Source organism: Anolis sagrei, chromosome 1, assembly GCF_037176765.1.
Source record: "Anolis sagrei isolate rAnoSag1 chromosome 1, rAnoSag1.mat, whole genome shotgun sequence".
NCBI classification, from domain to species: Eukaryota; Metazoa; Chordata; class Lepidosauria; order Squamata; family Dactyloidae; genus Anolis; species Anolis sagrei.
Window position 1 is genome coordinate 291,729,805 of NC_090021.1, and position 22,297 is coordinate 291,752,101.

Here is a 22,297-nt window from a genome sequence, read left to right on the forward strand (position 1 = left end):
GTATCCATTTATGGTTTTCAGTTTCTCTTGTATTCCGAGGTTTCAGACGTGAGATTTGTATTATCAGCACTGTCTAATCTCCAAGCCGTATTCTCCTCCTTTATTCTTTGGATGCTTAATGCAAAGGCCTGAGTCATTCATCAGGCCTGGATTTAGCTTTTGCTGTGAGTCATGAGGATGCTGATGTAGAAAAGAAGGTATTGCTGATAGGTTTGTTTTTAGAAAACCACATGGAAATGGGGTCTGAACAAGTTTGGACAGTCACAAATGTCTAGATTTTTGTTTTTTCAAATGTTTCTTTGTTATAATTATGAAGAGTGTTTATCTAGAGATGGTCTTGTTAGTCTTTCAGAAGGAAAAAGGAACCTTAATATATCTTAAGATTCAACCGTTTATTTCAGTATAAGCATTCATGGACTACAGTACATTTTTCCAGATATACAGAGTATGAGATGTATGCCTACATAGAGGGGTCCGTGAAATGTAATAGAAATTCAGTACATACTGCGACAGAAAAGATATGAAAAATACAGATCTTAATGGTGGTCTGTAAGAATGGTTAAAATAACAAAGGGAAGACAAGTACATCCAAGTATAGAAACAGATAAATGTCCTTGGAAGAGAACAATTTTTGTAAGCTCAGTGGGAGTGCAGTTGTCTACAGGTATACTTGGCCAATACAAAAATAACAATTAGAAAAAAGTAATCAAACTGTATCATAGTTGTAATGACATACAGAAAGAAACAGTAGTAGCACAGTATAAACTATGAATGGTGCTCATTATAGTTATGTATGCATGCAAAACCCCTTTTGTTTTTCTGCATTCAACAAACCCAAATTTCCTGAGAGCACCATGTATTAATTTAGCAATTAAGGGAAAATTGTCAGCTTAATCCTATTATCTTAAAAGGCCCAAGTATTATCATCCTGGTAACAACGCCTTTTTATTTCTGTCAAATTTCGCATTCCCCACTCCACACACACAGAAATGTGCATATATGTTTCCATCACTGAGGTAGGCATTTGAACAAATGGACTGTATGTAATTCATGAGAATGTATGAAGTAAGCAAAATAATACATTTAAACAAATAAAAATAAAATAAAAATGTTCATTTCCCCTTTTCTATTTAAGAAGTTGTACTTCATTTAATAACCCAAATCCTTCTAATTTTGTATAAATGCAGGACTTGGTTGCCTTATCTTTTATTGGTACAAGACCTTTAACCTAACTTATTACTTGTATCAAGGGTCTATCTATTCCAGTTTCCTACTTCTAGATGCTCATAAATTGGATGTAAAGAAAATAGTCCCATCTACCTATCCACGATGGTGGGATTGCAGGCTCTTGTGAGGCAAAAGGCTGTGCTGATGGTGGTAGTATAACTTGTAGGTTTTGCTCGGGAGTCAGATTAAATGGGCCAGACTGCTACTGGGCAGCAGCAATAGTGGGAGGTGACACTGGTGGAAAATCTTTCAAAGACAAAGGCAGTGCTGCGAGAACTTTTTCAAAAATGTGTAAAATGAGAAAGAAGGGAAAGAGAAAAAGGAAGGAAAAACAAAAAAGAGAGAGGAAAACATTCAGATTCCTCATATTTAAGGTGAGACCTTTTCTTTCCCAAAAAGGGTTAGAACATCCTAGAATGATGTGTTCTGTGTCTAGGGTGTATTTTCACTATATTTCCTACAACATGCTAAGTTGAGGTGTGAGAAACTATTATGTAAAAAACGAATGTGGTTGAGCAATGATTTGCATACAGATTAGATACCATTGATACAGTGCATTGTGCTGGAGAGTATTCCCTAGGATTATGGTAGCCAATTTGCAAATCACTTTTCTTTCATCTTTTCTAAGAAAGGGAATTTTTCTGCCCATCTGTCATTTGATTCTTGCCTTCCAGTGGTATTGTCAGAAGTAACAAGCTTTTTGTGTTTAGTTGTTCAGGACTAATACAATGATCACTTACAAACTTTGAAGAAGAATTCATTTTCAGGAAATGCAGAGGGTGAAATTTGAATATGTGTTATCACAGGATTTTTTATTTTATTTTTAGGTCTTGACAAAACTATGTGGTGGGAATGTTCTGTCCCTTTTGAATGAACTCCAAGATTACACCATATTCAATGACTGTAGGGCATATACAATTCATTCATGGTGTCAAAAGACATTTCTTTCTCGTTTGTGTTATTTAAACATACAATAATCTGTTGTAAATGCATTTCCAAACTCATGTAAGATTTTAATGAAATGTCTAAAGATTTGAGGATTCCTGTTCTTTTATTTTAATCACTTGGTTCAGTTCAATAACATTTTAATGAATTGTAAGTACCTTTTTATTCCTTGTGTGTTTTTTTTCATTATTTGATAATGCATTAAAGGTGAGATTTGCAATATGGTGTAATATAATATGTCCGATATAGTGGTCTACCTTTATATGCAGGGCAACAGATCAGAAAAGTGAAACATCAGATGCTCAGCTTCAAAATTCTAGGATATTTTAGGCCTGCACCTTTATTAATTATTCATAAAAGACTTATATATAGGTCTGTGAGCATTGCAGATGCCATCATCGGTTAAAAAAACTCAACTGTAGATGTGATGAAATTGCTTGAGAAAGACCATGCTCGTAGGTCACAAATTCCCCTGTGAAGCCACATTTGTTTCTTGAAAATTAGTAATAAGGACAGTTTAGTGTAAACATTGAAGGTGTTTCCCCAGAGAAAACAGATTGTGCAATACCAGACAGAACATATAAAGCCTAACTTGTTTTGAACTTGCTCTATTTAGTTCCCTTGTGTGTTATTTCAGTCATGTTTTTCTTCTTTAAGTTATTGAGTGGTGTTTGGTTATGGTGTATTCTCCTTGCACTGTTTGCTCCAGAGAGGTTTGTTTAAAGAGAATCCAAGAGATCTTAGGAGCTAGTTTTTAAAATAACGTGCACTTGTAATTTTAGGTCTCTTTTGTGTGTTTTCCCCATTGTATGTATACTAAGTAGAAATTATGGAGAAATAACTAATGTTTATATTAAGCTCCTACTGTGAAAGGTTGAATCTATTTCCTTTTCTATATAAGGTAACCTTTTTATTTTTTTCAAGGTATTATTCATTGTTATAAGCCACTCCGAGTGTTGTAAGCTTCTCCGAGTCCCTTCAAGGAGAGGGAGCGGGATATAAATAAATCTTTATTGTTGTTGTTATAATGTTGTTATTGTTGTAATAATAATCATCATCAAATTAACTGTAGAAATAACAATAATTATGCTAATGGTCCAAGTGTTTTTTTCCACCAGATCACAACAGAGGTATTCATACACAGATACTCTTGGCTTTTCCACATTTTGTTGTAGAATTGAAATAGTTTACATCCCTGTTGTTGCATGATATACACCAAATATTCAATGTTATGAAGATGCAAAGTAATTTTAGTTCAGTACAAATATTAGGGGCAAAAAACAGCACTTATTTTTGAAATGTTTTTTGTCTCATCCTGGTTAATGGACTGTCGGGAAGTAATTTCTCAAAATGATTTCTTAATATCCTGAAACATTCATGAACTGTTAAAATGCTTGGCTGATCAAATTTAAGCATTGCTATAAAAAGAGCAGGATTATATTTTTTGAATAATTTTTGCATCTACACCCAAAATATGTTGATTTTGTAAAATAGATTATTTTCCAAGTTTGTCCTACCTATACTCAATTTTTTTGTGGAAACTTTTTGTGTGTAAGCTTATGGTTTTTGGTGGAGAATTAGTGGGTTTTGCATAAAAAATTTTTTTTACACAAAATCCCATAAAAAAGATTTTTACACATGCATATTAAAAAAACTATTGTAGAAAGACACATGATTCTTGCGCAAAAAATGTGAGAAACAAAATATGGAAATTTCTGAGATTTTGGAAACTGGGTGGAATTCTGCGTCAGCTTTTTGATTAGCTATACTTAAATAAGTACAGTCATCCTGCCACTTTTGAAGGTTTCATATTTGCAGTTTCAACTATTCACTAACTTGTGCCATGGACTGCCATGTTGGCATTTGAATGGCAGCCCCGCCCTTAGAAAATGGGAGGAGGTGAGGGATCAGCCCCCTCTCTGTGCCTTGCTCCTGAAGATGGGGCTGCCACGTGAACCTTCCAATGTAGGGCGGGGGGGGGGGGGGGTCATTGGGAGATGGGTATGCCACATGCTTCTTTTTTGCCTGGTCCCTTCTCCCATTTGCCCAGGAGAAATGGAAACTTGTGGCATGCAGAAAGAGGAGGGGCCAACTCTGCACATTGTGACGAGGCCACCAATTTGTGAAGAAGGTACCCGTTTGTAACGATGCCACCAGTTTGTGACAACTTACTAAATTGATAACACAACTAATGGCTTGTAATATTGAATTGGTCTTATTTCAATGTGTGGCGTGGCTTAATTTGTAACAGAGACTTGGTTTTAGAAGAAACAAGTTTATTGAAGTATAGAAGAAGCTTGATGGTTTCAATGTTTCTTAACTCTTAGAGGCACATATCTTCAGAGGTTACATTTATAACAATTCATAAAACAACTTTTAAGAGAACTATTCCTTTTACTAAACAGGTTTTGAACTTATTTTCCTTCAAGATGTGTTTCTTCCTTAACCGATTATTTCAGGTACAAGCTTATTCTTTCCTTGTGTTATTTCTGTTGCAGTAAAGATTATTATTAGGGTTCTCTCTCCCTTTCTACTCATACACTAACTACTCTCATAAATAAGTCAACTTGACCTATCTAAACTACACAGGCTAAAAGTGTAAACCCTCCTGATTCTCAACACCATAGAATCAGCCTTTCCCTGTAGTTCTTAGACTACAGACTACCTTTCTGGTTCTCCCCTGAGCCCCAGGGGAGTGGCGGCATATAAGTTCAATAAATAAATAAATAAATAAATACACAACAGAACCAGCCTTCCCTGTAGTTCGCTGACTACAGACTACCTTTCTGGTTCTCAACATACAACAGAACCATCCTTCCCTGTAGTTCACTGACTACAAACTGACCGTTTTAAAATGGCTGCCCTGTCAAGTGGCAGTTGGCTCCGCCCCTGTTTCCATGGCAACTCAGCTGAGCTGGCTACCATCCCCCAAGTTATGTTAGTTTAAGTACTTACCCTTTTAAAGACCTATCTATAATTACACATAACTGTAGATTAAAGTCACACTTCACCACACACATCCTTTCACTTATTATGTTTGCTGTGAGTGTCTGTTTCACCCAGGCAAAAGAAAAGAGATCCAAAGGGCAGGGACAGATTCAAATTAAACAGAGACGAAAAGGAACTAGATCAGCAGGATAAGTGACATTGCATCTCGTCCTGTTTGCTGCACCCTTTCTTTGCCTGGCTGAAACAGACACTTGTAGTTTGCAGAAAGAGGGAAAGGAGCTGATATTCCCAGGGTAAGTGAAGTGGGATGTGAGTCCTATTCCTTCTCCTTTTCTCCAGAGTATGGTGTGCCCCCCCCCCCCCCCGACTGCAGTGGTGGCACTCCATTACCACAGCGATATTTGTGGTTATTTCCTTGAGGGGAGGCTCACTCCTGATGAAAATGTCATTTAAGGAATATTTTTAAAAGTTCTCAGACCATCTGGAATGCTTAAGAAAGCGCTAAAGTAGTCAAAATAATTTGAAAGTTAAATAAATTACTTTGAGAGATAATGAAAAACTAGAGAATACTCAAATTCTTTGTGTGAATGTTATGCAAATACGTTCATTATTTTAAAATATTTTTAAGAATATTCTCACCTCACGTTGCTAACCTTCCTGTAAAAAGGTAAAGGTAGTCCCCTGACATTAAGTCCAGTCATGTCTGACTCTGGGGTGTGTTGCTCATCTCCATTTCTAAGCCGAAGAGCCAGCGTTGTCTGTAGACACCTCCAAGGTCATGTGGCCGGCATGACTGCATGAAGCGCCCCACTGAGTAACAGTGTTCATGACTGCGTGATCTGAATTGGTTTTTTCATCAGAAGATAAAATTTGTCAAACAGTTCATAAGTTGAGATGAGAGTGCCCCTTTCTAGAGGCAGGGCCAGCATTTGTTCATTTGTATTTGAACATCCATATTTAATAATTTTGATTTCAGTGTAACTATCACGTGCTCAGATATTAAAGAGTTACTTCAGGAGATAAGGGGAAATACTGTTGCCAGGTTTTCCCAACATTTTCAAACCAGTATCCTTACAAAAAGAGTGGTTTTCTGCTTCAGGTTTTATCCTAGTACTACCACATCCGTTAAAAAAACTGTGATATAGCATTATTCTCAAACACCTACGTAAATTTGATTCTTTTGCTTAATTTATTTATCGTGTTAGAAGAAAATTGAGAATACAGTTATAATGTATTAAAAACCCATAAACAAAGTTAAAAACTTGGCATTATGCTAAATTTCCTTTGACCAGAAGCTTTGAGTACATCTGGTGTCACTGTAAGAAGGTCCTCTATTGTGTATGTGGCAGGGCTCAGAATGCATTGTAGTGAGTGGTTTGTGGTTTGCTCTTTTCCATATTCACATTTTGTGGACTCCATTTATAGCTCCATTTCTTAAGATTGACTCTACATCTTGTGGTGCCAGAGTACAATCTGTTCAGTGGCTTCCAAGTCATCCAGTCTTCTGTGCGCCCACGAGGGAGTTTCTTATCTGGTATCAGCCACTGATTGAGATTCCGGGTTTTTAACTGCTACTTTTGGACTATTACCTGCTGAGGTGTTCCTGAGAGTATCTCTGTAGATCATAGGAAGTTGATTCTTGATTTAGGTTGTTGCCATGCTGGCTGATATCTGAACAGAGGATGGGCCGGAGATGTCAATGCTCGGTCCTTTCATTTTTGCTTAATAACAGCTTTCTAACTGGCATGACTGATAAGCTTCAAGTCATTTTTGACTCTAGTATCATAGAATCATAGAATCAAAGAGTTGGAAGAGACCTCATGGGCCATCCAGTACAACCCCCTGCCAAGAAGCAGGAATATTGCATTCAAGTCACCCCTGACAGATGGCCATCCAGCCTCTGTTTAAAAGCTTCCAAAGAAGGAGCCTCTCTTCTTCAGGCTAAACATGCCCAGCTCCTTAAGCCGCTCCTCATAGGGCTTGTTCTCCAGACTCTTTATCATTTTAGTCGCCCTCCTCTGGACACATTCCAGCTTGTCAATATCTCTCTTGAATTGTGATGCCCAGAATTGGACACAATATTCCAGATGTGGTCTAACCAAAGCAGAATAGAGGGGTAGCATTACTTCTCTAGATCTAGACACTATGCTCCTGTTGATGCAGGCCAAAATCCCATTGGCTTTTTTGCCGCCACATCACATTGTTGGCTCATGTTTAACTTGTTGTCCACGAGGACTCCAAGACCTTTTTCACACGTACTGCTCTCAAGCCAGGCATCCCCCATTCTGTATCTTTGCATTTCGTTTTTCCTGCCAAAGTGGAGTGTCTTGCATTTGTCACTGTTGAACTTCATTTTGTTAGTTTTGGCCCATCTCTCTAATCTGTCAAGATCGTTTTGAATCCTGCTCCTGTCCTCTGGAGTATTGGGTATCCCTCCCAATTTGGTGTTGTCTGCAAACTTGATGATCCTGCCTTCTAACCTTTCATCTAAGTCATTAATAAAGATGTTGAACAGGACCGGGCCCAGGACGGAACCCTGCGGCACTCCGCTCGTCACTTCTTTCCAGGATGAAGAGGAAGCATTGGCGAGCACCCTCTGGGTTCGTCCATTTAGCCAATTACAGATCCACCTCACCGTAGTTTTGCCTAGCCCACATTGGACTAGTTTCCTTGCCAGAATGTCGTGGGGGACCTTGTCGAAGGCCTTACTGAAATCCAGGAACGCTACATCCACAGCATTCCCCGCATCTACCCAGCTTGTAACTCTATCGAAAAAAGAGATCAGATTAGTCTGGCATGACTTGTTTTTGATAAATCCATGTTGACTATTAGCGATAACCACATTTGTTTCTAAGTGTTTGCAGACCACTTCCTTAACAATCGTTTCCAGAATCTTGCCTGGTATCGACGTGAGGTTGACCGGACGGTAGTTGTTTGGGTCATCCTTTTTTCCCTTCTTGAAGATTGGGACCACATTGGCTCTCCTCCAATCTGCTGGAACTTCTCCAAGAACTCTCAAAGATGATTGCCAATGGTTCCAAAATGACTTCCGCTAGTTCCTTCAGTACTCTTTGGTGTAGTTGATCTGGCCCTGGGGACTTGAACTCATTTAGAGTGGCCAGGTATTCCTGGATGAGTTGTTTCCCAATTTGGGGTTGGATGTCCTCTAATCCCTCATCCACTCCATCTTGCTGAGGTTGAAGATTACTTTCTTTTTTGTGAGAAGATCGAGGCAAAGAAAGTATTAAGTAGTTCTGCATTTTCCCTATCCCCTGTCAGCATTGCCCCATCTTCTCCTCGAAGAGGCCCTATCGCCTCCTTGTTTTTCCTTTTTCTACTGACATAAGAAAAGAATCCCTTTTATTGTTTTTAATGTCCCTGGCAAGCCTGAGCTCGTTTTAGCCTTGCGGACCTTTTCCCTACAGGTGTTGGCTATTTGTTTGAATTCTTCTTTGGTGATTTCTCCCTTTTTCCACTTCTTGTGCATGTCTCTTTTATGTCTTAGCACAGTTAGAAGTTCTTTGGACATCCATTCTGGCTTCCTTCCACTTGTCCTATTTTTTCTCTTTGTTGGCACGGTTTGCAATTGCGCCTTGAGTATTTCACTCTTGAGAAACTCCCATCCATCCGTAACTCCCTTGTCTTTTAGTATCTGTGTCCATGGAATGCTGCTCAGTGTTTCCTTCATTTTTCGGAAATCAGCTCTCTTAAAGTCCAAAATGCGGGTTTCACTTGTCTTAGTTTTGGCCTTCCTTTGTACCTAAGATAAATTCATCACAGGGCTTTTTTGGGCAGGATTTGTTCAGAGTGGATTTGCCTTTTCCTTCCTCTGAGGCTGAGAAAGTGTGATTTCCTCAAGGTCATTCAATGGGTTTTAATGGCTGAAGGGAGATTGGAACTCTGTTCTCTTGAGTCATAGTTCAACTCTCTAACCACAACACCATGTTGGCTCTGATGAGTAACGCCTTCAGAACTATGGAAAAACTTGTTTATCTTGGATGGATAAGGAAGAACTGCAGCAGTTTTTAAATCCATGTTCTGGTTTACTGGCAGTAAAACACCCAAATGATGGACTGTTCTAGATCTATTGCTCCAATAAGAAAACATACGTCTTAATAGGAAAAAATGCACAGTCCAACTTGAACGCGTTGAAGTGCTACTTTTTATGCTATGCCTTTTGGTAGAATAGGCAGGTATAGCACACTGTAGAAAGAACATGGGTGGCTTCTTACAACAAAAAGGAAAAAAGAAAATAAATTCATGTTTTTGCAAAAAAATATATACAAAACTAACAGTATGTGCAGAAATATTAAACAACCAGATCAAGACATTTTGAATCTACTAGAGAGATCATTCAAAGCCATCTTCCAAAATGCATTGTGGTGACTTTTTCTTTTACCCTTCTATGTTTCTTATGATGTCCACTTTGTAGTGAAACAGATCTATGGCTTTTAAACATGTTGAGGGAAGCTGCTGAAGAAGGCTAATTTCCTCTCCCCTTTTCTCCTCATGACAATTCAATAAGAAATTCTTGAGATGGCTACTGTGTACCTTGCCTACTTTAGGCAGGCTCACCCAGCTATAGTCAGATTGCCTAAAGTAGGTTCCTACTTTCCCAGCTTAAGATTTATTATTTTTTTTAAACTGAAGATACATTACTGTAATCCAGTACCAAACTTCTGGGTTTCTCCAGCCCACCTTCATCCTCCTCCAAGTATTGATGCTGCTTAAAACCATCCAGCTAGATGAGGAGGAAAGCAGTACTGGGTGGGCAAAAAAGGAGCTTCTTTTTCATAGACTTTCTTAACTAAAGTATGTTTGTACACTCATTGAGGTTGGGATTGTGATCTACATTTTAACAATGTATGTGGTGTCTTGTTGTATACAGTTAGACCTTATGAGGCTGATGCACTCTAAGAGGGATAATATTTGGAAAACTGACATTAGAGGATTTTTTGTCTATTTTTTTCTATTTTTGGAAAGCTTCTATTATCTTTTGCATTTAATGTTCTATGTGCAGAAATGTTGGTCTTTCCCCGTACCACAGCTTTCCTTGCAAGATCATAGAATCATAGCATCACAAGAGTTGGAAAAAACCACAAATGTCACCTGGTGTAACCCCCTGCTGAAATTTGGCCCTCCAGCCTTTGTTTAGAAACTCTATTCATCTCAGAAGGACCTAAAAGATGCACAGACCTGCACTCTTTGTGCCGTGATGCCCCTTCTGGCCTTTTTAAATGCAGTGCTTCTGGAACATGGCCATACAGCCCAGAAAACTCACAACAACTCAGTTTCTCCATTATGTTGAGAAAGCACATTCAAAGGAAACTTTAAAAAAGGAAACACAAATACACATCTTCTTCATTTTGATTGGGAATGTGGTAAATATGCAACAATGTAGCTAACATTTAGAACGTATCCTCATGGGAAATCTGTATGTTCATACTGAAAATTCCAACTATTTATTCAGAAACAATAAGAACCACAAAAGTTGTGTCGAAAAGCTATCTTGCCATCTGGATGATCAGCTCTGTCTTATGAATATTGCATACCAGGTGGCTTGGGGAGATTTTTTTTAAAGAGATGTTTATTTTGTTCTGTAGATTATGGCTACCAAACATATTCTTCCCACATCTAAGAGCTATAAAACTGAGTGATTTAGTAAAAATTATATATGTAAAAATTGTCTTTTTTAGTTATACTATTAAGTAGCAAGGGGAGAGGCAGCCACCTGCTTGATGTTTACGCAGCTTACTAGAGCATAACAGAGTCTGTTTTTTTCATTTGATTTTCATTTTGACTGAGAGGCTTTGTGAAATATATAACAAGAAGTGGGTATGCTCCCATCTTCCTTTTGCTTCTCCCTTTTCCTGTCTTTTGACAAGAAGAAGAACAGGAAGCATAAAATTAGTACTTTGTGGAACACATAAATTATTCTTCATACATGGAAGTTTATTCTTACAGTTTAAAGGAACATCTGTTTCAGATGCCACTTAAAAATAACCATTGTACTGTACGTATGTGTACATGTGTATATACACATTGAAATTGATGTGATGTAACATCTATAATTGAAACATTCTTCCTAATTTAGGGATTGGACAAAGGTATACATGAGGACTTCTCTGTGTTGTGATGTGCACTCAAGTGATTTCTGACTTATGGAAATACCAAAGCAAAAACATTATGGGATTTTTCTTATTATCGTTTGCTTGGAGGCTTGTCCTGAGTTTCCTCTGAGACTGAGAGTGTGTGACTTGCCAAGGTCTAACACTGGGTTTCCATGTCGGAGCAGGTATTTGAACCCTGGGTCTCCAGAGTCCTAGTCCAGCATCCAAAGTACCACACCATGCTGACAATATATAAGCGAACATATATGCAGAACATATAAATGGCCCAATTTCCAGTTATTTTCAATAATATGAGCAAGATCAATCTTGCCCCACAAAGAGGCACCTTTCACCAAGGCCCTTGTTGGAACCAATCATGTGAAAAATCTCAACATTAATTAGGTTTCCACATAATTTCTGTCATCTTGATAGCTACATCAATGTTTTTGGTGGTTAGGACCATACTCTTCGTTGGTGGACAAGATCTCATGTGTGGTCTTGTTCCTAACATTGTGCTTCATAGCACAAGTTTAAGGACCGCCTCTTACCTACCATACAAGATTTCAGCTTGAAGCTTTGGGGGGGGGGGGGGGCACAGTTCTCCAAATAAGTATCCAGACAACTTCTTATTCTGAACTGGAGACAGTGGTGGAAACTTGCTTTGTTTGTGTGCCAGCTACTGTGACCATGTCTGTACCTTCTTTCTGTGTCTTAAGAGGTAGATGTCCATGAATGAGGAGGGTTAGGCTTTGGCTGTGCACTTACAGAGCCAGAACAGATTTCCCTCCCACCCATGTCTCAAGCTCTGAACCTGTATTTTTTTAGTACATTACGAACAGCAATAACATCTGGAAATACTTAAAACCATCCTGGCAAAGTAATCTCAGGGGATTTGCTGCACCCCCATTTGTTTCTGTCGTCGCACGGGTTGACTGAAGTTCCCTGTGCAATTACCACTTTCTCTTCTGACAAGAGGTATTTTAGTCTGCGTTTCCATGTTTGAGTCTTTCTTGTAGCATTTACTCCTTCAGCCTCCTCTTTTTCCTGTAGCAACTGTTAAACATTCAAATTATCAGTATTATTTCAGTTCCTGATATAAACTGTTTGTATCATTCATAGCCTACCCTGCATTATTTGACCTCTAGTAATACTTTTCATGGATTATTTTACTGCTAGCCATTCTAAAATTAACTATATGAAAAAACATACTGTATGTATATGATGTCAACCACTGGTACTGGTACCCATTGGCCAGTATTGTCTATCAAGCTGTACATTGTATAGTTTTACATTTCCATAGTTATGTAGCAGAGACATTAAGGAGTCTTGTTAGTGACTTGCAAAGATGTTGTACCAGGAAACCTGCAAGACTTTTCCAATGTGCACCAGGTTCTACGAATCTCTAGTGTCCTGTTGTGCATTGGTCCTAATATGCTTCTTTCTTGTTGAGCATCAGTCCTGATCTGAGATGGTCAACTTATATTGTTGATGTACCAGTAATCCCTTGCCAAATATGGATGTTGGAAAACTGTGTAGTTCTACTACCTTCAGATGCAAACCATATTGTTTAAACCATATTGTTTTCATTTCGAATTACATTTGATTGGAATTATGATACAGCAGTTTTTAAATTTGAAAGCATCCATGAGCTGTAGCCAATAGTTTATTAGTATTCATGGTGTAAAAAGAAATTATTTTCAGGCTAAGAGCATTTTTAAAGGATAATTGGTTAGACCAGTATTCTCATTAAACTCATTTGCATTAAACGTGCTACTGTAAATTGTCCTTATTGCTTCCACTGAAGTTGCTGATCTGCCATATTCAAACTGGATTTTAGGAAAATACATACAGTTTTCAGCAGTGCTGTAGGTAATGCCCGCGTTTGAAACTTCAGTATTTCTGTGTTTGATAACCACAAATTACAACAAGGTTTGGTTTCATTTGTTGTTTAGTTCTGTTCTTTTCAGTGCCTTTGTTTGAAGGAACAGATTATCACTAGTTTAGAGGTAGATCTATCAAACTACCTTTTTCTGCAGTAGAGAAACTGCCTATTATATAATAAACATAGTTTATTTGACTCTAAAAATCTTTATGTTCATAAATTGATTTATAAATCAGACCTTTCAGTTTATACCCAAGGAACCAGGAACCATACTGTTAGTTAAATTTTCTAGATTTATTTAGAAGAGGGAATTAGAAATAAATACAAGAGTCAAAAATAGAATTAAAGGCATATTGTTAAAGAGCAACCTTAAACTTTATGATTCTTATAGAATGAGTCAAAAGTTCTGGAGCCATTAGCCTTGCTGCAAGGGAGAACTAGTGCCTGTTTCCATTCAGTATGTCTCTGTTCCCACTGCCTTCTCTCTTCTCTGCTAGACATCTGTCTTTCAGCCAGCTACTCTGCAAGTCATATATGTGCAGTTCCTCACAGATGTGACTTATTCCTCTCCTTCACCTTGCTGAAATTTGCAAGCTTTACTCCCTGAAATGGGTCAGAGTTGTCTGTAAGCAAATTCTGTCATGAAATTATAACTATAGGCATCCATTAAAAATCTCAGCTGTGAAGGTGAACAGCACAGAAGTCCTGTGCTTATTGAAATTTGGTAGGCATGATCCACTTAAAAGGGACTACTATGTGTGCAAATATTATACAGTTCTTTCAAGAAAAAGTTAAAATTCAGTTTTTATTCATCACCTCATGTAAGTCAATAGGAGGACACATGACACCTCTGTTTCTGAAGGACGTTTCTGCCTTGGCCCTGAGCCAAAGTGGGTCATGCCAGAGGTAGTCTGAGTCAAATTAGTGTACTTTCTGATGAACCAAGGTAGAGCCTGAATTAAATCTTGCCTCCAGTATACACCCTTGTTTTGAGAGCCTTCCTTCAAGTACAGTGAACATTTCTTTTTCTCTGTGGATTATTTTCAGCCTATGACTGTTGCTGGGCATCTCATAAATTATACAACTTCCCATATGTTTTCTCAAAATCTGGTTCACATACTGTAAGTAGCAATGTAAGAATAAAGCTCCCATGTCTGGAAGATAAGAGGTGACTTGCATGTGCATCCAATTAGATACATAGGAGGGGATACATTTGGAGGGGAAACCCCTAAGGCAGAAGTGAAGAGTGTGAGCCTCAATCATAGTACTTATGTTTTGGCATTCAGTATACCCTAACTTCTCCATTTTTAGATTGGCTAAATGGTGTCTAGCTTATTTTGGAAATGAATGAGCAATCTAAAGTATTGTGGTGAGGGGAGGGTTTGTTTCTTCCCATGCATCCCTTATAGTTTTAATATTAAGTGATATATTTACATCAGCTCTAAGTTGATATTAGTAAAAGACTAGACCCCGGGGCTTCTCAGAAGAGCCAAGGCTACTATCCTTCCCTTTGAAGGTCTTCTTTCAGGGAGTAGGCTTTGCTAAACATCACTGGTAAATTTATACCTGCAAAAATTTTCCATGGTTGCACTGGTTTTCCATTCTAACTCAACTATTTGAGGGGGTTAGAATGGAAACTATTATTAGTTCCCACCTCTATCTTTTAGGCTGGATCTACACTGACATATAATCCAGTTCAAAATAGGTACTCTGGATTAAGAAACTGAATTATATGACAGTGTAGATGATGCTTTAGAGCAGGCATCCCCAAACTTCGGCCCTCTAGCTGTTTGGGGCTCCAACTCCCAGAATCCCTAATGGGCTTGTTCAATTGTCAGGAATTCTGGGAATTGAAGGTCCAAACAGCTAGAAGGCCACAGTTTGAGGATGCCTGCTCTAGACAGAGGACTTGAGAGTCCTTGCCACTTGTTAACTAATTTTGAATCCTACCTGAGATCACCTTTATCAACATCTGATTAAACTAGACAAGCAACTTCAAGTCTCAAAGTTCTAGGCTATTTATATGGGGAACAGATTCTTTTTATTCTATTTTAGGCATCTTATTAATATTCGTATAGATATATTCCCCTCAGGGAGAAACACAGGCATAGCAATATCTAAGCACTTCAATTTTGTTACATTCTGCAAAAACATATATAAAGCACGTTACATTAAGTCATATAGCAAACATATTCATCTAGGCTTTTATCTTAATATTCAAATAATTATCCATGACAGAAAACAATCTCATCTGTTATTGCCAAGGATGAATCTTCTTAAGCAATTTTTGACCTATAGTATGTCATATACCCATATTTAGCATGTCCTTATCAGCATTTGCATTTAAGGCAACATATCTGGAAGGCCTTCTCTTTTGACCTTGGTGGCTTTAACTTAGCTTTTTTATTATATTCTAAAAGCCTTGTAAGGTATTGCTTATGTAGCCAGACATTTAGAGTCTTGTGCACATGCCATCTTTCGAACACACCCCACTATCTGCTGTCACATATCTAATATACTAATCCACGGAGTAACCTAAGGTAATGGTTTGTGAATTTTTTTCATTCTTTAAAGGAATATCTGGCATTCTTTTCTGACTTGAAATTTTAAAAAAACCCATATTTTATTACAAGATAGAAAATGAGCAGACACTATCACGAATCTTAGGATCTCTGTAAAGAAATGGGGGATTTTAAAATACACACACTCAGGGCAAACCCAAAATTCTTCTGGCGGGGGGGGGGGGGGGGGGCTTTATTCATCCCACCACTGCCACCAAAAATGTAAAAAGATTGGGAGAATTTATATTCTAACAATCCCAATGCTGTATCACCACTAATGTGAAAGAATTGTGGATTGTTAATTTAATTAAAAGCTGGCTCAAATGATCTTCTGGCAGGAGACCCTTTTCTTTGGTAATCCCACCGCTTTATCACCAATATGTAAAAGATTATTATATAAATTCAAGTAAGTGTCTGGAGGCTGTTGAGACTTTGCCACCAACACACTATTTTCTGAGGTAACGTTCTGTGATCACTGGCTACCACCACACTTAAAAGGAAAATTTTAGCTTCTGGTTTGGCAAGAGGTTTAAGTAAGCTGAGTTGGGCTGGATTCGCACTTAGGGCTCTGTACTCCAAGGTAAATAACACTGAGATTCTTTTAAACAGTCGCTGCCACCAATCTTAAAATTCTGTTTCTCTAAACTGCTATGGAACTATTTCACATAGAGGCACTCTTGAGGCAGTTGTTTAACCAAGAACAAAGTTGTTTATTTGTGAGAACTTCAACAGTACATGCACTTAAGCTTAATGGTTGCAATAATGAGTTGGAGTGTATAGTTACTTTAAAACCAGTTCAATGCTTGGTTCGAAAAACAACTCTTCACTCCCTCAGGAAACTAGCAGACTTCTCTCTGACAAGAATTCCTAACAAACCTAGACAGTCCTTTCCCCTTTGGATCTGTCTATTCTCTCCACTAGCTATTCTTCCTAACAGCTAACTATCTTTACTAACTGACCAGTTCTTGGCTTGTCTGACTTCTCTTCCCCTAACACTCCCAAAATCCAACTCTCTTCTTCAACACACAAACCCTATCTCAACTCTTCAAACACCAGACCCCTGACTGAGCTGTCAGATTTTAAAACGCACCCTTACAGGCAATTCTTTTCTGCACTCAAGCTAAGCTCTGCCCACTCTCTCCCAGCCAATTACAAAGCTTCTCCACATTTCCCTCCAGGCTGCTCCTAAGCTCCTCCCCCTCTAGGAAATGGGTACCCTAAGATGGCTGTCTCCTTGCACCATTTCATAAAATGGCTGCTGAAATACTTGGGCCTACTTCCTGAGCTTTCCCCTGGCCTAAAAGGTAGGAAATTTATCACAACCTCATCAGATGGGTAGGGGGAAACAGAGGGAACCATCTCCTCCAAAGGCACTTTGGGCTCTGTTTCTTCATGTTGCCAAAACGGAGCCACACGGAGTCCCTCTGGAAGTTGCCCTGCATCATGTGATTGGCTCTGTGGAACTCCATTTTGGCAGTGGGAAGACAGCACAGATAAGACTGCTTCAGATAAGTCTCTGTATTCTGTCATCTATACGTGTTACCAGGTTATGTGTCTTTATCTAATTAAATATTAACATTTTCATGATATACATAAGAGTTGCCAACTAAACTTCACCTAGCCTACAACACAATTGCAGTCCAACAACATGTTTTGACAGTCTTTTTTTAAATTAAGGCCCTGGTCTAATTATGCTTTCTAACAAATTTTGTATTGATTTTAGTTGTCATTTACACACCTAAAATAATTTTAATGTAATATTAATCATTTTTGAGATATTTGATATAGTTGGATAGACTATTAAAATATGTTTCATTTTGTTTCCAGGGGATTCCTTTACCCAGTTCAGGTTTGCTGAAGAAAAAGAATGGATTGTAGAAAACCTTTGCCAAAAGCAGGTAATGGAGAACTTTTTTTTCTTGAAAAGATTCCTTAATTCAGGGCAGGGAGTATTTTAAAGGTAATCGTTAGTCCTAATGAGAATAGCTTACCTAATCAGTAGAAATTTAGTAAAAAAAACACTTATTTATATTCCACGGGGCTGTTAATTTAAAAGGGTGTAATCTTTTGGGGAGTTAATAATAAAGTCTGTGGTTCATTTTTGCACCCTATTTACTTGTTTCCGTGTCTTTGTAAAACAGGGGTGATATTGCCAATTTCCCTTAAAGATGCAGTAGATTCTGAGTCAACCAGAAGTCAGGCAAACAGGAGTCAAAAGTAACTGGCATTTTTTAAAAGTGCAATTGTATACTACATTCACAAAGCTGTTTTATAATACAGTAAAACTTGTGTTACATTAAGTTTGTCTTTATTGTTTTAATTTGCTTTAAATTACTGTCTATATTAGTATCAAATCAATATGTTCTTTATGGTATGGTAAAGTATGGGGTGTAGTATTAGTTAGGCCTGTTTTTAATCGTAACTCTCAAGCAAACAGAAACTACATTTATTTGGCATCTATCAATCACCACGGGTTCCAGTTAACTGAGAGCTTGTTGTATTACAGAGATAATATATACAATGTGCTCTTAACTGTAGCAAAATACTTTTACAAAACCTGTTAATTAAAAATACTGAGCTATTAGCCCCACAATGAGTTTAATATTTTCATATTAATCCAAAGAAATTTACTTCTGGGGTATAATTTGAGCCAATTTAATTGTTAGTGTGGTGTTGGATGGGCTGAGTGAATCAATGGGACATAACAGCTGAGTTATCAAGCCTGATTCATTCAGTAGGTCTACTCTAGTTGGGATTAACATTTAGATGTTCATCTTGAACTATGGCAAATTTAATCAGCTATGGATCAGTGGAAATGTGGAATCTCAGTTAAAGGACCATAATTCATGTTACACTAGCAGGAGAAATACAAGGCTTTACTTTGTGTTGCTAGTGGCATTTCAGCTAATTGAGAAACAACAAGCACATACAGCACAATCCATACCAAGTCTCATTAATTTACAATAGTTGCTCAGTGGTTTCACTGGCATGAAATCTTGGTGTGATTTCCTCAGACTGAAAAGTGAAGCAGTGATGTATTATCTCCCAAACCAAAAGATTATAATTCCAGTTAAGGTGAATTAAATATACTTTCTAATAATCCCAAAATTTACACTAAAGGGAATATACAACAGATCAGTGATATGTATATGAATTAGTACAGTGAAATCACATGCAATCAGAATCCCTGTATTAAAAATCTAAGTTGTCAGTAGTTTTACTCAACTTCCACTAAGGGTGATACTGTGGGAATTATGCACAAACACCTGTTGGATAAAACAGAAGTTAAGATATATAAGCAATGAAAATCAAGAGAGGAGAGCTGAGAAAAAGTGAAAGGAAGTTTTGGCTGGTCACTTTAAACCTGGGGTGGGTGCAGGTATTAACAACTGGAAGAAAAAGCATACACACTAGCCATTGGAGAATATTGAAATGGAAAAGAAAAGTTGAAGTCTGAAGGACAGAAAGTATGCAAAATGTCTCCTAGAAAGGGTACAAGAAAAGGAGTCTGTCATGAAGCAAAGCAAAGAGGAAGAGAGGAGAGAAATAAGGCCTTTGTCATAACTACCAGTCTTAAAGTATAGATGTGCTGTCATTTCGATACTTGGGAGAATAGTCACAGTCCACTGACCAACAGAGACATTACCATCTCTGAAGCAGCTGTTTTTATATCAGCTTTCTTCCATTGAGTTCCATTGTTAACATTTCTGGCTCCAAAATCTAATTTCCACTCTATTTCTAGCACCCGTTGAGTCTGTAGAAAGACAACCACCTATGAACTTCATTAACTGGATGATGGTTTCTTGAAAAGGCATTTCCAAACAGTTTGCATCATCTCAGGACCTTTCTGTTTCAGACTTATAGTTGCTTCTCTCCCTAACTCAGCACTTGGAGGGGGTGTGGGTATGTGTCTTTGTAATGGTTAATGCAGTGCCTTGTCTTAGTGGATTTTGGAAACAAAACAGTGCAGCGTACATTAAAATATTGGATTTAACTCTTGTTCAGTGCTGTAAATGGGATTTCTGAACAAATCCTTCAATAGATTATAAGCTGTCATAATGTTCTGTCAGGAAAGGAAGAAAAGGTATTGGCAGTAGTCAAAAGTCAAAGGCATGAATCTTGGGCATTACATCTTCACAGTATCAAAGAGCTAAAGCATCTTCAAGTCATTCAGGAAATAGAATGAGTTCCTGGAGTTTGGTTGCAGGAATTAATTCTGTAACAACCTAAGCAGTGAATGTGATGGTCACAGGAAATTAAAGAACAACTTTTTTGTGTGTCCCTGACTTTGTCATATCCTTGGCACAATGAGCCACTTTCTTTTTATGGTGGTATTCAAAATGCAGTGTTACATGTGGCCTGGGTGCATGCAGTAAGAAAAAGAGACTTGCTCTTAGGCAAAGAGTGCTCCTGGGGTTCCCTGCCCATCTCCAATTCAGGGGTTGGGCTACATGTCAATGAAATAAGACTGAATTTTTGTGGTAATATTGATCACCAAGACAGAGAAATGAGATCTTCACAGTTTGTCAACCAGCTTTCTAGAAATCTGGATAATCCACATATCACAAATCCACATATCAAATCTGGATAAAGATTTAATATGTGGATATCAGAAAGTTTGTGTGTTTCATTAAGCAAAAAAATGGAATGTAACCTGATTTCTTCTTCTGTGGACTTTGAACCGAAATGGCTAAATTATTTCTATAGCCTACAGGTAATTTCTAACTGTTGGTGACCCTAAAACAAATCTCTCATGTGCTGTTCTTGGAAAAATTTGCCCAGAGATCCTGAGACTTGAGAAAGTATGAGGGTTTCCATGGCTGAGCAGAGATTCAAAACCTGGTCTCCACAAAGTTAGAGTCCAGTCACTGAGTCCAGTACTCGAATCCTTCCCACTCTGTCTCATATAAATAGACATTAAACATACTCTTTTTAGTAATATTGACAAGAGAGAAAGGTTTCCACCTTAATAGATACAACCATCTCATTTCACCACTTTGGACTCCTTCACATAGTAAATAAGGAGTCCAAATTGGAGAAATAGGATGTTTGCAAGATGAACCTTCTATGATCATCTATTAGTTCTTGTCTTACACAATAGTAGGATTTAGGAATAATAGGTATAAAAACAATTTGTAGCCTGAGAGTATATTAAGTCTGCAGTTACATGAAGAGCTGCTCAAGTGACAGCAATTGACTGGTTGCTGAAGAAACCAGAAGAACTGAAAAGATGTTATCCAACCTTAAGATCTAGTTTCAGCTTTGTTTCCAACATGGATTTCAGACTGGGCTATTGAAGAATTTGTCTGCAGAAAATTCCTTCAACTTCCTTTCATTTCCTGCACTTCGGTACACTGTTCTAAAGTCTTTGTGTGTGTCAGAAAATAATCAGTCAAATCAAGTATGCATATCAATCCAGTTTTGAGTCGAAAGATTAATAGTTTATACATATCACATACCAGAATATCAATCAAACACCTTTTGTCACAGACTTTTGACATTATTTGAATGAGAAGTAGATATAATTTATTCATTTCAAAATCTGATTTCTAATAATATGCCTACAAAAATGCTTTTGCATAATCTCTCTACATAAAGCTACTCAATGCTTCAAATTAGTACAGATGGTAGCAACAAAGTTTTGAGCTACAAACACGAAACTCTTTGAATCATACTAATGTCTAAATGGGCATGCAGCTGAATTTTTTATTGACCAAAGAAACATTTTCATCTATCTGCTTGTCTTTCATAACGATTTCTCTAAAATTGATATTGTTTTAGAAAATCTGAAGAATCCTAATTATTTTATTTGTTACAAAGGATTTCAAGGTGTAGTATTAGAATTACTTCCTTTGATAACACTATGTAACACTATTTTTGTTCCTGGGTTATAAATGTGATTTCCTAATTGGTTCTGTCATAAAACATGGGAAAAAGTGGTTAAACTGCAAAGACTTCGTTTTTGTGGAACATCGTGCATCACATTTTGCTATAGTTTTTGAACGAATATTTCATGCTGTCTCAACCAATTCGACATAGTTTGCAGGAGCCGCAAAACAAAGTTTTTGAAGTATAACAACTACTTTCAAAGTAAATACTACTCAATTAAATAAGAAATAACACTTTCAAACCAGGAGCAGAGCATTTGTTAAATTTTGTTACATAGTGTAACACAATTAACCTTGTTTCTTCTTCGATTGTTCCATTTGTGTTCCGGATTTAATAATACAATTAACCCCTTTCTTCCATGGGTAGCTGGTTTTCAATTTGTTTTCCATTCAGTACATTCAGTTCTGATGTGTACGGATTGGAAGGTCTCAAATGAAATGAATTAGGTACCCTTTGCCTGGTATAAAGTATTTGTTAGATCTTCATCCATGCTGATTTGATCTCATTTAGATGTTTTCCTGCTTCTCAGCTGTCTGGGCTATACGTTGACTGCCAGTCCTTGGTGAGGGCACTTGAAGAACTGCCTCTGCATCTCAAGTTGAATGTGGCTGCTGAGTTGGTGCAGGTAACAGCTAAACTCCTTACAAATATGTACCTTGAGCATGATTTTAAATTTGAGTAGCCCCATCACTTTACAGTGTAATTGCTACGTATTTTAATATCATGCTTTTAAT

At 37.6% G+C, this 22,297-nt stretch overlaps 1 protein-coding gene across 2 annotated transcripts in view; it reads left to right on the forward strand.

The window, feature by feature from the left end:
• The window catches only part of AVEN (apoptosis and caspase activation inhibitor), a 125,030-nt gene that overhangs the window by 90,481 nt on the left and 12,252 nt on the right, over positions 1 to 22,297 (forward strand). For both annotated transcript variants that reach the window (XM_060760091.2, XM_060760099.2), the window contains exons 3-4: positions 17,502 to 17,572; positions 22,093 to 22,188. In XM_060760091.2, coding sequence (XP_060616074.2) covers positions 17,502 to 17,572; positions 22,093 to 22,188 — 167 coding nt within the window. The remainder of the gene's footprint in view (positions 1 to 17,501; positions 17,573 to 22,092; positions 22,189 to 22,297) is intronic.